The sequence below is a fragment of the Dama dama genome, chromosome 11, assembly GCF_033118175.1.
Source record: "Dama dama isolate Ldn47 chromosome 11, ASM3311817v1, whole genome shotgun sequence".
NCBI classification, from domain to species: domain Eukaryota; kingdom Metazoa; phylum Chordata; class Mammalia; order Artiodactyla; family Cervidae; genus Dama; species Dama dama.
The window spans coordinates 42978129-42995784 of record NC_083691.1 but is presented as its reverse complement, the minus strand read 5'-3'; the positions used below and the strand labels follow the sequence as shown (position 1 = coordinate 42995784).

Below are 17656 nucleotides of genomic sequence, written 5' to 3'. Positions count from 1 at the left end.
GCTGGGAAAAAGAGAAAAGGACTGGAGATAAGGGTCAAGGGTCAAGCTTTGTTTGGAATGCCAATTTAAAAACAATGCTGAACTTTGTTTTCAAGTGAAAATGAAAAATGTTAATACTGATCAATTCTAAGTAACAGGAATACAAATATTCTCCATATGTCTCTGTATTTTAAAAATGTATTAAAATAGAGAAAAAGAAAATCACATTAAAAAGAACACGTGTGGTTGCTGGGGAGAAGGAAGGCAACACTGCCTAATGGGGTTTCCGAGGTGGTGCTGGTGGTAAAAAACCCACCTGCAAATGCAGGCGACATAAAAGACGCAGGTTCGATCCCTGGGTAGGAAAGATCCCCTGGAGGAGGGTACCAGGCTCCAGTCCATAAGATCGCAGAGTCAGACATAAGCATGCACACTTAACGGGCCTGGGATTTCCTCTTGGGGTAGTAAAATGTTTCAGTTCAGTTCAGTTGCTCAGCTGTGTCCAACTCTTTGCGACCCCATGGACTGCAGCACACCAGGCCTCCCTGTCCATCACCAACTCTGGAGCTTGCTCAAACCCATGTCCATTGAGTCAGTGATGCCATCCAACCATCTCACCCTCTGTCATCCCCTTCTCCTCTCGCCTTCAATCCTTCCCAGCATCAGGGTTTTTTGAAATGAGTCAGTACTTTGCATCAAGTGGCCAAAGTACTGGAGTTTCAGCCTTATCATCAGTCCTTCCAATGAACATTCAGGACTGATTTCCTTTAGGATGAACTGGTTGGATCTCCTACCTGTCAAAGGGATGCTCAAGAGCCTTCTCCGTGTTGGACAAAAGCATCAATTCTTTGGCACTCAGCTTTCTTTATAGTCCAACTCTCACATCCATACATGACTACTGGAAAAACCATAGCCTTGACTAGACAGACCTTTGCTGACAAAGTAATGTCTCTGCTTTTTAATATGCTGGCTAGGTTGGTCACAACTTTTCTTCCAAGGAGCAAGTGTCCATTTTATGGCTGCAGTCACCATCTGCAGTGATTTTGGAGCCAAAAAAAATAAAGTCTGCCACTGTTTCCACTGTTTCTTCATCTACTTGCCATGAAGTGATAGGACCTGATGCCATGATCTTTGTTTCCTGAATGTCGAGCTTTAAGCCAACCTTTCACGCTCCCCTTTCACTTTCATCAAGAGGCTTTTTAGTTCCTCTTCACTTTCTGCCATAAGGGTGGTGTTATCTGCATATCTGAGGTTATTGATATTTCTCCCGGCAATCTTGATTCCAGCTTGTGCTTCTTCCAGCCCAGCGTTTCTCATGATGTACTCTGCATATGAGTTAAATAAGCAGGGTGACAATATACAGCCTTGACGTACTCCTTTTCCTATTTGGAACCAGTCTGTTGTTCCATGTCCAGTTCTAACTGTTGCTTCCTGACCTGCATACAGGTTTCTCAAGAGGCAGGTCAGGTGGTCTGGTGTTCCCATCTCCTTCAGAATTTTCCACAGCTTATTGTGATCCACACAGTCAAAAGCTTTGGCATAGTCAATAAACCAGAAATAGATGTTTTTCTGGAACTCTCTTGGTTTTTCGATGATCCAACGGATTTTGGCAATTTGATCTCTGGTTCCTCAGCCTTTTCTAAAACCAGCTTGAACATCTAGAAGTTCACAGTTCACGTATTGCTGAAGCCTGGCTTGGAGAATTTTGAGCATTACTTTGATAGTGTGTGAGATGAGTACAATTGTGCAGTAGTTTGAGCATTCTTTGGGATTGCCTTTCTTAGGGATTGGAATGAAAACTGACCTTTTCCAGTCCTGTGGCCACTGCTCAGTTTTACAAATTTGCTGGCATATCAAATGCAGCACTTTGACAGCATCATCTTTTAGGATTTGAAATAGCTCAACTGGAACTTCATCACCTCCACTAGCTTTGTTCATAGTGATGCTTCCTAAGGCCCACTTGACTTCACATTCCAGGATGTCTGGCTCTAGGTGAGTGATCACACCATCGTGATTATCTGGGTTGTGAAGATCTTTTTTGTACAGTTCTTCTGTGTATTCTTGCCACCTGTTCTTAATATCTTCTGCTTCTGTTAGGTCCATACCATTTCTGTCCTATTATTGAGCCCATCTTTGCATGAAATGTTCCTTTGGTATTTCTAATTTTCTTGAAGACATCTCTAGTCTTTCCCATTCTGTTGTTTTCCTCTATTTCTTTGCATTGATCGCTGAGGAAGGCTTTCTTATCCTTGCTATTCTTTGGAACTCTGGAACTCTGCATTCAAAAGGGTATATCTTTCCTTCTCCTTTGCTTTTGGCTTCTCTTCTTTTCACAGCTATTTGTAAGGCTCCTCAGACAGCAATTTTGCTTTTTTGCATTTCTTTTTCTTGGGGATGGTCTTGCTCCCTGTCTCCTGTACAATGTCATGAACCTCCATCCATAGTTCATCAGGCACTTTGTCCATCAGATCTAGTCCCTAAAATCTATTTCTCACTTCCTCTGTATAATCATTAGGGATTTGATTTAGGTCATACCTGAATGGTCTAGTGGTTTTCCCTACTTTCTTCAATTTAAGTCTGAATTTGGCAATAAGGAGTTCATGATCTAAGCCACAGTCAGCTCCCGGTCTTGTTTTTGCTGACTCTATAGAGCATCTCCATCTTTGACTGCAAAGAATATAATCAATCTGATTTCGGTGTTGACCATCTGGTGATGTCCATGTGTAGAGTCTTCTCTTGTGTTGTTAGAAGAGGGTGTTTGCTATGACCAGTGCGTTCTCTTGGCAGAACTCTATTAGCCTCTGCTCTGCTTCATTCTATAAAATGTTTGGAACTAGACAAAGCTGGTGGTTGCACAGAGGTGGTGTTGTGAAGGTACTAAGGGCCACTGAATTTTTAACTGTGAAATGTTTGATTTTATGTTATGTCCCAATTTCAACTTGGAGAAAGTAAAATTTTAGAGCCATTTCAGGAAAAAAAAATTCCTGTCTTTGGCTAGAGTCTAGAGGTAAGTTCTTAGGAAATTCTATCCTTCAAGGAATCACTCAAAGACATATTTGACTTACTAAGTATTACTGTCTTTAAAAGTGTGAGACAATGAAGATTTTGAAGGTGCCAATCCCTAAATAGTTATATTAACAAAGAAAATAACAGGTGATGAATTAATTTGGGTGCTTCAGATCTACTGGTCTGAAAACAACCAACTAGCAAGATTTGGTTATGGGAATTAAAGTAGGAATGTATGAGAGGAATGGGACTTTAAAATAGTATTAGGTTTCTTTGAATAGTGTCTGAGAGATATTTGGTATTCATTATACTGTCATTAAACTTTTCTGTGGCTTTGAAATTTTTGAAAAAAAATTCTTTAAAAAAAGAAGAAACAGGTAATAATCAAAAGAAAATCAGATTTTTGCATAAACCTCTTAAATCCAGCCTGGCGAACAAATTCAGCAGTTTGAAGCTTATAAATAGTTTTCTGCAAAATCAATTTACTGTATTCTCCAACATCACAGGTTTTAACTGCGTGGGTCCATATTTTAAAAATAGGAAATATTAGAGCATTATATGATCTGCAGTTGGTTGAATCTGTGGATGTGGAATTGTGGATACAGAGAAACCCTGTATATGGAGGGCCAGGTCCTTAAGTTATTCTCGAATTTTTTAACTGCTAGAGGGCAGCACACCTAACTCCCTTCCCTACCTTGTTCAAGGGTCAAACATACTTCTTTTTTTTTTTTTTTAAGGGCAAAACCAACTTCTGATTCCAAAATATGGTTTTTACGTTTGTCCCTGTAAGTTTGAAATTTAAGCCTGAAATGCCTTTAATGGGGAAAAAAATATTCCATTTCTAAAAATCCATGAACAGGTAACAAAGTACAGAAATCATACTAAGGTGTAACTTATATAATCAGTGCCTTGTATTTTATATAATCTTTAAATTCATATTCTAACCTACATTGCTCTTAACAAAAATTCTGTGACAGAACTTTTTATCATTCCCAATATAAGAAATATTAAGGCTCAGAGAGATTAAGTGACTTGCTCAGTTACAGAGCTAGTAAGTGGCCAAACTTAACCCAAGTTTTCTGATTCTAAATCTTATGTTTTATATGTCATTTTATTTCACCAATAATACATAAAATTTGTTCAGTGGCTTACAAGAAAATATATACACATTATTTTTTGTAACCCGGTGGAGGAATTGAAGAGATTTTAACACTCTCATTTCATACATAAGGCACAGAGTTTAAGTGATTTTGTCATGGTCATACAGGTACAAAGTAGGACTTTAAGTTTTGTCTGGACAGCTGAAGACTACTGGGTGACCTAAGGAGGTGCTACTAATGCACACTGCCTCAAAGTAGACATATAAGGGCAGTTAACTAATTGACCATTTATAAAACACTTTAACATAAACAGACAGATAGATATAGAGATACAGCACCTCCACAGAGGCAAAAAAAAACAAAAGGCAAAAGATTGCTGATTTTACAACTATGGGGCCCTGGCAAGATTATAGTGGTAAAGGACAGCATAATGAAGAAAAACTAATCAAACAACTCAATATCAGAGTATGTGGTAAAAATATGTTGAAAACATACCCATTTTGAGGTCCTCCATCATTTATCACATTTAAGTGAGATAACTGCTTTTTCAAGTGGAGTTTGTAACTTGCATTAATTCTTAAAAATAACATCTGAAAAAGAAACAAAACTAAGTTTCTTAAAGCTCTACTGACACAGAAGACATAAGTAATTAGTATTATTTGGAGAAAATTTTTTGCTTTGGCATATACTTTTAAAATGCTCCTCTGAAAGTATGGAATTACTATTTCAGTATAGTTTTTCTGCTTAGTTGGATAAAAGCTCTTTTGCCCTTTTTAGCAGTACTCCTTTTAGTGATACGATTTACTACTGCCTTTCTGCCCCTTAAAAGTCTTCTGGACTATGTAAATGGGATGAACCACACAGGTAAAAAGAATAGAGAAAAGATGGAGAATTCTGCAATTAACTAGGAACCTGACAGAGAAAAAAGTCACAATGGTAAAGGAAGGCTACTGTTACCCTTCTAAATTACTTGGAAGTATTTTATTGCTCCATTTGCAAATTTTTAATGCAATGGCCCAGTACTTCTTTGGGAAATGCCTGACCTGAAATTATACAAAACTAATCTATGGAAACAATTTTGTGAAATATATTTTCAATGACAAAAATATATAAAGTCATCTATGGAAAAGTTTTATGGAGTCACTGGTACTCGAATGACAGTGATTACATAAAATCTATACTTTGTGCCCAGGTTTGAAAAGAGTTCACTTTAAATGAAGATGCAGATAAAAATACATGAAATACCTGTGTATTCAGCTCACTGACCTGGCTAAGTCTTGCTCCAGAATTAGAACTCAGAGGGCAAATTCAGAAGGTCAGAATGTCAGAGGTGAGGGATCTTGCATGTGGAATGAAAAGGATGGTTTGACTAGGAAGACTGAGAAAGGAAAAGAGAGACCCTAGTGGGTGCTCCATATCTCAAAGCTCCTCCTAAGTCCTCAGTGAGCCCCAAAGATGGTGGATAATATGTATTCATAAAGTTAGTATGATGAATGAAAACCGAGGAAAACATGAGAAGATGGTAATAGCTAGTGTAAGATGGAAGTTCAAGGTGGTGTGGAAAAGGAGACCAGCAGAAGCAAAAGTGGGGAAGAGACACTACAAAACCTACACTTTGCTCCCAAGTATCGATGCCCAATCAGAGACAAACTGAAACAAGAAATGTGTCTGAAGAGCAAAAACTCCAGTGAAAGCTAAGATCATTAGTCACGTAACAACTAGGCTTGTATTAATTATAACACTGTGTGTTTGTTAAGTCACTTTAGTCGTGTCCCCGTGGACTGCAGTCCTCCAGGTGCCTCTGTCCATGGGATTTTCCAGGCAAGAATACTGGAGTGGGTTGCCATGCCCTCCTCCAGGGGATCTTCCCGACCCTAAATACAACTAGGTTTGAATGAGATCACCTGGTATAAAGGGAACAAACTAAGGTGGATAAAGAAGACTGAAAAAAAAGAAGTACTGGAACCTTTAAAGTACTACTAGGAAAAGGAATTGAGGAAAGTCAGGGGTAGGAATGTCGTGGAAAAGTGGAGAAAACACTGATGATAGTGTAGGGAAAACAGTAGAGGCAGAGGATGGATACTTCATAGGTAAGAGATGCTAAAGACTACCCATTTTGCTATTTTTCCTGATTTGTGCCTACTACACACCATTTATGCTGACCTAACAAACATTAAGGTATACTGATTGAGTTATTAAGTTATTAAGTCCATCAGTAATTCCTTCCCTATCCAATTTGGATTATAATCACTGTATAACTTATTCTACTATTCATTGATAAATGCTAAATAACCCTGATTTTCAAACTAATAATGTAATAAATGATGTTGGTAGAATCTGGGACCTCTGATGACCCAAAGGACAAATGAAAATCTGCTTTTTAGAATGGCTGACCACAGAGCAAAGCTACCACTGCTCTAGCCTGTCGGGGCAAGGAGGGTTCTGAAATCAGAAATTTCTATCCATGTTCCACAAGTCAATATAACAACTGGGAAAAAATAATAATGATCATATTGTAACATGAACTAAGCTTACATGTGTCAAAAGTACATAAAAACACTTCAATTCTGCATGCATATTATGTTATATATAATAGTTTTAGGAATTACTACTCACTTGCGTTTGTTCTTCAGGAAGGAGATCAAATATAGCTTCATGCATTTTTGCCATTTGCTTACAAATATTCCTGAAACAGGCAGAAGGAACGGGAGCTTTCACTTCATACTGGCAGGGAAAAATAATGAGAATTATATTCATGTCCTCTGTAATGTATACTATCCCCACTGTTCCCTAAAACATATTATTTTCTGCCCTTACACATCTAACTCTGATAGAGTTGAAGCTTACACTTCAACTATATTCTGTGCTACTCATGCAAATCTTAAAAATTTTTCATCAAAAATTCTAATCTACTTTGAGACAGCCAGCATAATTTAGTGGCTAAGAACACAGACTGCTTCCCTTCTTAAGATGGGCGTGTGATGTGTTACTCAGTCATGGTCTGACTCTTTGCGACCCCATGGACTGTAGCCCGCCAGGCTCCTTTGTCCATGGAATATTCCAGGCCAGAATACTGCAGTGGGTTACCATTCCTTACTCCAGGGGATCTCAACTCAGACACAGAACTTGCATCTCTTGTGTCTCCTGCATTGATAGGCAGATTCTTTACCATGGCGCAACCTGGGAAGCCCTAAAGATGGACTGCTTGCATTCAAATTCCAACTCTTAAAATTCTTAGCTATGTGAGACTGGGTGAGTTACTTCTCTGTATTAGGTGAGATATTTCTCTATATCTCAAAGGGCTTTTCCTGAGGATTTTAGAAGATGGTTCATAAGAACTCAAAACTGTGTGTGATACAAAGGAAGTACTCAAAAATATTAGCTACTATTCTGGCTCAATATAGAATAATGAATCATTAAAGTAGGCCCTTCAAATTAAGTTTGTTTTTTAAACATGATTTTAAGAATGTGTTCAAAGTGGTCATATCTTAAATCAATATAACTGGTAGAACTAAAATGTTCTTTCTCTTTCATAGGTGGGTCAATATTGTAATCATGTTTATCCTAATTTTCAAGTATCTATACTAAAATTTTTTAATTAGGTAAATTCATTTATTATTCTTATATCTGGAACAGTACACTGGTATGATTGAGATAATCACATTTTGGCCCATATTATAGAGTTCACAGTTTAAATTATACATCATTTTCATTTTTAAGACAAATTTGGGCCAAATAACTATATTTTAGATGCACTAATCTTACATAGTTTATTAAAATGATGAGTTCCAATACACCGTGGTAGTAGAACCATGTAAAAGTTATCATGTGACTGGACCAAGCAACCTTGTGACCCCTCAACGATTTGTCTCTCTTCAGCCTACAGTAAATCAAATATCCCCTTTTCTTTTTTTATTAACAGCTCTAAGATATAATTTGTATACCATAAAATTCACCCCTTTAAAGTGTACAATTAACTGCTTTTTAGTAAACTCATAGCTATACAACCATCACCACTAATTTACAAACACTTCCATCAACCCAAAAAGAAACCCCATATCCATTAGCAGGCACTCCCCATTCCTCCTTCTCCTCAGTTCCTGGCAACCACTAATCACTAATGGAATCATATAGCATATCGCTTTTGTGACTGGCTTCTTTCACTTGGCATGCTTTCAAAGGTTCGTCCATGTTGCATCAAATACGTCATCCTTTTATGGCTGTATGATATTCCATTGCATGAATAAATCATAGTTAATCCAGTCATCAGTTAATAGACATTTGGGCCATTTCTACTTTTTGGCTATTATGAATAATAACTTTATGAACATTCATGTACAAATTTCTGTGTAGACAGATGTTATCAATTCTCTTGAAGTAGAATTACTGGGTCATATGGTAACTCCATGTTCAACCTTTTGAGGAAATGCAAAATGTTTTCCAAAGTGGCTGTACCACTTTACAATTCCACCCAGCAATGTATGAGGGTTCCAATTTCTCCATATTCTCTCCAATACTTGTTACTGTCCTTATTTTAGCCATCCTAGTGGGTATGAAATAATCTCACAATGGCAAAATCCCCTTATCTTAATTACCCCCATGTCCTGGGTTGAATTATATCCCCCCAAGATTCATGTCCACTTGGAGCATCCTAAGGTAATACTGGATTCGAGTGGGCCCTAAATCCACTGACTGGTATTTTTATAAAAGAAAGGAGAGGGACACTTAGACATAGAAACACACAGAGGGAAGATGGTCATGTGAAGACAGAGGCAGGGACTGAAGTGATGGATCTACAAGTCAAGGAATGCCAACAACTGACAGCAAGCACCTGAAGCTAGAAAGAGGCAAGGAAGTTTTCTCTGTTAGAGCCTTCAGAGGAAGCATGTTCTGGGGACACTTTTATTCGGGATTTCTATCCTCCAAATACTACAAGACAATGCACTTCTTGTTCTAAGCCCCTTACTCTGTGGGAATGTTATGGCAGCCCCAGTAAACTAGTATACCCCTCAAAACTTTCATTCATCACTGCTTTCCCTCAAAATAGTATTCTTTCTGTATGACTTTTACCATACATGGCTTCAATCATTTAATCTTGATACTGTACTTTTTTATTCTCAACCTTTAAACTTTGGTTCTTGCCACCATCCAAACAATCTTCCCTCTACCATAAACAATCTTCTGAAATTTCTCTCTGGAAAAAAATTACTAAAGAGGTCCTAATTTCCAAATTTAATAACTCTTTTAGTTCCCCTTCCTCATTTCTCTGCAGTATTTCACACAACATCCCACTGGAAACGTCATCCTGGTGCAGGACAATGCTTTCCCAGTTCCTTCCTCCTAACCTTCCCTCTTCCAGGTCCTGTCTCCCAAGTGCAAAGCAACTTTAATATTAATCCTCTCTTATCTTCCTCACTTTGTTCTTGTCAGTGTTGTTCAATCCCATGACTTCTAATATACCTCTAGTTATGAACCACTTTATTACATGCTCCCCTTTATTACATTCATTACATACTCCAATCCACATTTGAGCTTACCATGAGCTTTCCCAAACCTGCTCTCTTACCTGTTTCAATTACTATTACCAATATTACCATCCTCCTGGTCACACAGACTTGAAATCTCCAACTTAAGTTTTTAACTCCTTCTTTTCTTTGTTTTCCTTGTATTGAATCAGTGACTAAGTCTCACCAATTATACTTTCAAATTATTTTACACATTAGTTACTATTTTGAGCTAGAAAATTTTTTGTTGTGGGGGCCATCCTGGGTATTGCAGGATATTCAGCAGCATCAGTCTCTCCTCACTAATGACTAGTACCATCCCACACAAAACTGTAACAACCAAAATACTGCCAGAGATAAAGTGTGGATGACAAACCAACACATGAAAAGATACTCAACATACTAGTCATTACAGAAATTAAAACCACAATGAGATATCACTCAATGCAGACCCACTAGAAGACTAATGTTAAAACAGAGACAACATAAAGAGCTGGTGAAGACAAAGAGTATCCAGAAGTCTTATACATCACGAAACTGTATAGTCATTTCAGAAAATCATTTGGCAGTTTTTTTTAATAAAGTCACCATAAAGTTTTACATTTCTGGCAGAGGAGGAGCTAAGATGGCGGAGGAATAGGATGAGGAGACCACTTTCTCCCCTACAAATTCATCGAAAGAACATCTGAACGCTGAGCAAACTTCACAAAACAACTTCTGACCGCTAGCAGGAGACATCAGGCCCCAGAAAAGCAGCCCATCGTCTTAGAAAGGAGGTAGGACAAAATATAAAAGATGAAAAGAGAGACAAAAGAGCTAGGGACAGAGACCCGTCCTGTGAAGGGAGTCGTAATAGAGGAAGTTTCCAAACACCAGGAAACCCTAGCATTGGCGGGTCTGGGGGAAGTTTTCGAACCGCGGAGGGCAACCTAACTGGGAGGAAAAATAAATAAAACCCACAGATTACATGCCTAAAAGCAACTCCCAGCAGAAAAGTACCTCAGACACCTGCATCCGCCACCAGCAAGTGGGGGCTGAACGGAGAGGAGCAGGAGGCATTGCTTAGGGCCCGAATGCCCTGAGGGCAATCGGAGGGAGCTAACGAGAGATACCAACTTAAACTGTGGGACAGCAAGAGAGAGAGAGAAAATTAACCGGCCGTTCACAGAACAAAGGGACTGAGCAATTCCAGAGGAGAGCTAGCCAGTTGCGGACCGGCCCATCCCCCGCAGGAGGCAGGAGGCAGGGGGGAGGGGAAAGGGGCAAACTCGGCCCCAGAGAAGGCACCCCCTACCAAACTGCCAACACGCTTCCAGTCTCTAACCAAAGACTTCCTGAGGTTCTGGACGGTCGACATCCGCCGGGAAGGTCGCGGCTAGAGGCCAGCTCCCGAAATCAGTCACAAGGCGCACCTGACCAGCGCGGGGAAACTGAGGCTGGGACCGCGGAGGGGATAAGGCACGTTGCACCCGAGGAGAGTGCGCCCGTCAAGTTCCTGGCTGCCTGAGCTGCTCGAGGACCGGGGAAGGCACAAAACGCAGGCCCAACCGAGTCCGCGCTTTTGTAGAGAACCCGAAAACTGCAACCGCACGCAACGCAGGGCCCGCTCCATATAGAGCAGCCGGGAGCCTGAGCAGTGTAGACAGGGAGAGCACACACCCGTGAGCGGGGGCAAACCCAGTGTGGCCGGAACACTGCGAGTGCTCCCCACACAGGCCAGTGACATTTGTCTGCAGCGCCCCTCCCTCATCGCAGTACAAATGAACAAGCAAACATAAACAAGAGACCACCTCCACCCGCCTGTGTCAGGGCGGAAATTAGACACTGAACAGACCAGCAAACAGAAGCCAAATAAACAAAGGGAACCGCTTCAGAAGTGACCGCTGCAACGACTACACCGGAAGGGGCCTATAGATATCGAGAGGTGTAAGCTGGAACGAGCAGCTGTCTGAAACTGAACCAAACCCACACTGACCGCAACAGCTCCAGAGAAATTCCTAGATATATTTTTACTTTTACTTTTTTAATTAAAAAGAAAAAAAAATTTTTTTTAAATTTTTTCTCATTTACTTTCTTTTAAAATTCCCTATTACTCCTCCATTACTCCTTAACTTTCATATTCATTTTCATATATTTTTACTATTTTTTTAATTAGAAAAAAAATTTTTTTTCTCTTTTCTTTTAAAGTCCTCTATTACTCCTCTACTACTCCTTAATTTTCAATTTCATTTCACTATAACCTTGCAAAAAAAAAAAGAGGCCCTATTTTTAAACTGAACTTCATATATATTTCTAAAATTTTTTGTGTTTTTGTTTTTAATGTTGTATTTTTAAGAGTCTAACCTCTACTCTAGATTTTTAATGTTTGTTTTTCAGTCTTTGATATCAATATTGGACATTTAAGAATCCAATCTTCAGTACCCATTTTTACTCAGGAGTGTGTTGATTACTCTCTTCCACTTCTGACTCTCCGTTTTCTCCCTCAGATCACCTCTATTTCCTCCCTCCCCCTTCTCTTCCCAATCCAATCCTGTGAATCTCTGTGGGTGTCTGGGCTACGGAGAACACTTTGGGAACACAGAACTGCGTAGATCTCTCTCTCTCCTCTTGAGTCCCCCTTTTTCTCCTCCTGCTCATCTCTATCTCCCTCCTCCCTCTCCTCTTCTTCATGTAACTCTGTGAACCTCTCTGTGTCCCTCATGGTGGAGAATCTTTTCACCATTAACCTAGAAGTTCTATTATCAGTGCTGTATAGTTGGAGAAGTCTTGAGACTACTGGAAGTACAAGCCTGAAATCCAGAGGCAGGAGATTTAAGCCCAAAACCTGAGAACACCAGAAAACTCCTGACTACAGGGAACATTAAGTAATAAGAGACCATCCAAAAGCCTCCATACCTACACTGAAACCAACCACTACCCAAGAGCCAATAAGTTCCAGAGCAAGACATACCACGTAAATTCTCCAGCAATGCAGGAACATAGCCCTGAACATCAACATACAGGCTGCCCAAAGTCACACCTAACACATAGACCCATCTCAAAACTCACTACTGGACACTCCATTGCACTCCAGAGAGAAGAAATCCAGTTCCACGCACCAGAACACCAATGCAAGCTTCCCTAACCAGGAAAACTTGACAAGCCAATCATCCAACCCCACCCACTGGGTGAAACCTCCACAATAAAAAGGAACCACAGACCACCAGAATACAGAAAGCCCACTCCAGACACAGCAATCTAAACAAGAGGAAAAGGCAGAGAAATACCCAACAGGTACAGGAACATGAAAAATGCCCACCAAGTCAAACAAAAGAGGAGGAGATAGGGAATCTACCTGAAAAAGAATTTAGAATAATGATAATAAAAATGATCCAAAATCTTGAAAACAAAATGGAGTTACAGATAAATAGCCTGGAGACAAAGATTGAGAAGATGCAAGAAATGTTTAATAAGGACCTAGGAGAAATAAAAAGGAGTCAATTAAAAATGAATAATGCAATAAATGAGATCAAAAACACTCTGGAGGGAACCAAGAGTAGAATGACAGAGACAGAAGATAGGGTAAGTGAGGTAGAAGATAAAATGGTGGAAATAAATGAGGCAGAGAGGAAAAAAGAAAAAAGAATCAAAAGAAATGAGGACAAGCTCAGGGACCTCTGGGACAATGTGAAATGCCCCAACATTCGAATCATAGGAGTCCCAGACGAAGAAGACAAAAAGAAAGGCCATGAGAAAATACTTGAGGAGATAATAGCTGAAAACTTCCCTAAATAGGGGAAGGAAATAGTTACACAGGTCCAAGAAACCCAGAGAGTCCCAAACAGGATAAACCCAAGGTGAAACTCTACAAGACACATATTAATCAAATTAACAAAGATCAAACACAAAGAAAAAATATTAAAAGCAGCAAGGGAGAAACAACAAATAACACACAAAGGGATTCCCATAAGGATAACAGCTGATCAATCAATAGAAACCCTTCAGGCCAGAAGGGAATGGCAGGACATACTTAAAGTAATGAAAGAGAATAACCTACAACCTAGATTAAGTACCCAGCAAGGATCTCATTCAGATATGAAGGAGAATTCAAAAGCTTTACAGATAAGCAAAAGCTGAGAGAATTCAGCACCACCGAACCAGCTCTTCAACAAATGCTAAAGGATCTTCTCTAGACAGGAAACACATAAAGGTTGTATAAACGTGAACCCAAAACAACAAAGTAAATGGCAATGGGACCATACCTATCAATAATTACCTTAAATGTAAATGGGTTGAATGCCCCAACCAGAAGACAAAGACTGGCTGAATGGATACAAAAACAAGACCCCTATATACGCTGTCTACAAGAGACCCACCTCAAAACAAGGGACACATACAGACTGAAAGTGAAGGGCTGGAAAAAAATATGTCACGCAAACGGAGACCAAAAGAAAGCAGGAGTCACAATACTCATATCAGATAAAATAGACTTTAAAATAAAGGCTATGAAAAGAGACAAAGAAGGACACTACATAATTATCAAGGGATCAATCCAAGAAGAAGATATAACAATGATAAATATATATGCACCCAACATAGGAGCACCGCAAAATGTAACGCAAACGGTAACAAGTATGAAAGAGGAAATTAATAGTAACACAATAATAGTGGGAGACTTCAATACCCCACTCACAACTATGGACAGATCAACTAAACAGAAAATTAACAAGGAAACACAAACTTCAAATGACACAATGGACCAGCTAGACCTAACTGATATCTAAAGGACATTTCACCACAAAACAATCAATTTCACCTTTTTCTCAAGAGCACACGGAACCTTCTCCAGAATAGATCACATCCTGGGCCATAACTCTAGCCATGGGAAATTCAAAAAAGTTGAAATCATTCTAGTCATCTTTTCTGACCACAGTGCAGTAAGATTAGATCTCAATTACAGGAAAAAAACATTATTAAAAATTGAAACATATGGAGGCTAAATAACACGCTTCTGAATAACCAACAAATCATAGAAGAAATCAAAAAAGAAATCAAAATATGCATAGAAACGAATGAAAATGAAAACAGAGAACCTATGGGACACTGTAAAAGCAGTGCTAAGGGGAAGGTTCATAACATTACAGGCTTACCTCAAGAAACAAGAAAAAAGTCAAATAAATAACCTAACTCTACACCTAAAGCAACTAGAGAAGGCAGAAATGAAGAACCCCAGGGTTAGCAGAAGGAAAGAAATCTTAAAAATCAGGGCAGAAATAAATGCAAAAGAAACTAAAGAGACCATAGCAAAAATCAACAAGGCTAAAAGCTGGTTTTTTGAAAAAAATAAACAAAATTGACAAACCATTAGCAAGACTCATTAAGAAGCAAAGAGAGAAGAACCAAATTAACAAAATTAGAAATGAAAATGGAGAGATCACAACAGACAACACTGAAATACAAAGGATCATAAGAGACTACTACCAGCAGCTCTATGCCAATAAAATGGACAACTTGGATGAAATGGACAAATTCTTAGAAAAGTATAACCTTCCAAAACTGAACCAGGAAGAAATAGAAGATCTTAACAGACCCATCACAAGCAAGGAAATCGAAACTGTAATCAAAAATCTTCCAGCAAACAAAAGCCCAGGACCAGATGGCTTCACAGCTGAATTCTACCAAAAATTTAGAGAAGAGCTAACACCTATCTTACTCAAACTCTTCCAGAAAATTGCAGAGGAAGGTAAACTTCCAAACTCATTCTATGAGGCCACCATCACCCTAATTCCAAAACCAGACAAAGATGCCACAAAAAAAGAAAACTACAGGCCAATATCACTGATGAACATAGATGCAAAAATCCTTAACAAAATTCTAACAAACAGAATCCAACAACATATTAAAAAAATCATACACCACGACCAAGTGGGCTTTATCCCAGGAATGCAAGGATTCTTTAATATCCGCAAATCAATCAATGTAATACACCACATTAACAAATTGAAAGATAAAAACCATATGATTATCTCAATAGATGCAGAGAAAGCCTTTGACAAAATTCAACACCCATTCATGATTAAAACTCTCCAGAAAGCAGGAATAGAAGGAACATACCTCAACATAATAAAAGCTATATATGACAAACCCACAGCAAGTATCACCCTCAATGGTGAAAAATTGAAAGCATTTCCCCTGAAATCAGGAACAAGACAAGGGTGCCCACTCTCACCACTACTATTCAACATAGTGTTGGAAGTTTTGGCCACAGCAATCAGAGCAGAAAAAGAAGTAAAAGGAATCCAGATAGGAAAAGAAGAAGTGAAACTCTCACTGTTTGCAGATGACATGATCCTCTACATAGAAAACCCTAAAGACTCTACCAGAAAATTACTAGAGCTAATCAATGAATATAGTAAAGTTGCAGGATATAAAATTAACACACAGAAATCCCTTGCCTTCCTATATACTAACAATGAAAAAACAGAAAGAGAAATTAAGGAAACAATACCATTCACCATTGCAACAAAAAGAATAAAATACTTAGGAATATATCTACCTAAAGAAACAAAAGACCTATATATAGAAAACTATAAAACACTGATGAAAGAAATCAAAGAGGACACAAACAGATGGAGAAACATACCATGCTCATGGATTGGAAGAATCAATAGTGTCAAAATGGATATTCTACCCAAAGCAATCTATAGATTCAATGCAATCCCTATCAAGCTACCAACAGTATTTTTCATAGAACTAGAACAAATAATTTCACAATTTGTATGGAAATACAAAAAACCTCGAACAGCCAAAGTAATCTTGAGAAAGAAGAATGGAACTGGAGGAATCAACCTGCCTGACTTCAGACTATACTACAGAGCCACAGTCATCAAGACAGTATGGTACTGGCACAAAGACAGAAATATAGATCAATGGAACAGAATAGAAAGCCCAGAGATAAATCCACGAACTTATGGACACCTTATCTTTAACAAAGGAGGCAAGGATATACAATGGAAAAAAGACAACCTCTTTAACAAGTGGTGCTGGGAAAACTGGTCAACCACTTGTAAAAGAATGAAACTAGAACACTTTCTAACACCATACACAAAAATAAACTCAAAATGGATTAAAGATCTAAATGTAAGACCAGAAACTATAAAACTCCTAGAGGAGAACATAGGCAAAACACTCTCTGACACAGCGGGATCCTCTATGACCCACCTCCCAGAATACTGGAAATAAAAGCAAAAATAAACAAATGGGACCTAATGAAACTTAAAAGCTTTTGCACAACAAAGGAAACTATAAGCAAGGTGAAAAGACAGCCCTCAGATTGGGAGAAAATAATAGCAAACGAAGCAACAAAGGATTAATCTCAAAAAGATACAAGCAACTCCTGAAGCTCAATTCCAGAAAAATAAATGACCCAATCAAAAAATGGGCCAAAGAACTAAACAGACATTTCTGCATATAAGACATACAGATGGCTAACAAACACATGAAAAGATGCTCCACATTACTCATTATCAGAGAAATGCAAATCAAAACCACAATGAGGTACCATTACACGCCAGTCAGGATGGCTGCTATCCAAAAGTCTACAAGCAATAAATGCTGGAGAGGGTGTGGAGAAAAGGGAACCCTCTTACACTGTTGGTGGGAATGCAAACTAGTACAGCCACTATGGAAAACAGTGTGGAGATTTCTTAAAAAACTGGAAATAGAACTGCCATATGACCCAGCAATCCCACTTCTGGGCATACACACTGAGGAAACCAGATCTGAAAGAGACACGTGCACCCCAATGTTCATCGCAGCACTGTTTATAATAGCCAGGACATGAAAGCAACCTAGACGCCCATCAGCAGACGAATGGATAAGGAAGCTGTGGTACATATATACCATGGAATATTACTCAGCTGTTAAAAAGAATTCATTTGAATCAATTCTAATGAGATGGATGAAGCTGGAGCCCCTTATACAGAGTGAAGTAAGCCAGAAAGATAAAGACCAATACAGTATACTAATGCATATATATGGAATTTAGAAAGATGGTAACAATAACCCTATATGCAAAACAGAAAAAGA

At 38.8% G+C, this 17656-nt stretch overlaps 1 protein-coding gene across 3 annotated transcripts in view; it reads right to left on the bottom strand.

Annotated features, from left to right (window-relative positions):
• Positions 1–17656, bottom strand: part of LOC133064755 (vacuolar protein sorting-associated protein 54) — a 100818-nt gene that overhangs the window by 3201 nt on the left and 79961 nt on the right. For all 3 annotated transcript variants that reach the window (XM_061155200.1, XM_061155201.1, XM_061155202.1), the window contains 2 exons: positions 6702–6809; positions 4581–4675 (listed from right to left, as the gene is read on the bottom strand). In XM_061155200.1, the coding sequence (XP_061011183.1) occupies positions 4581–4675; positions 6702–6809 (203 nt within the window). The remainder of the gene's footprint in view (positions 1–4580; positions 4676–6701; positions 6810–17656) is intronic.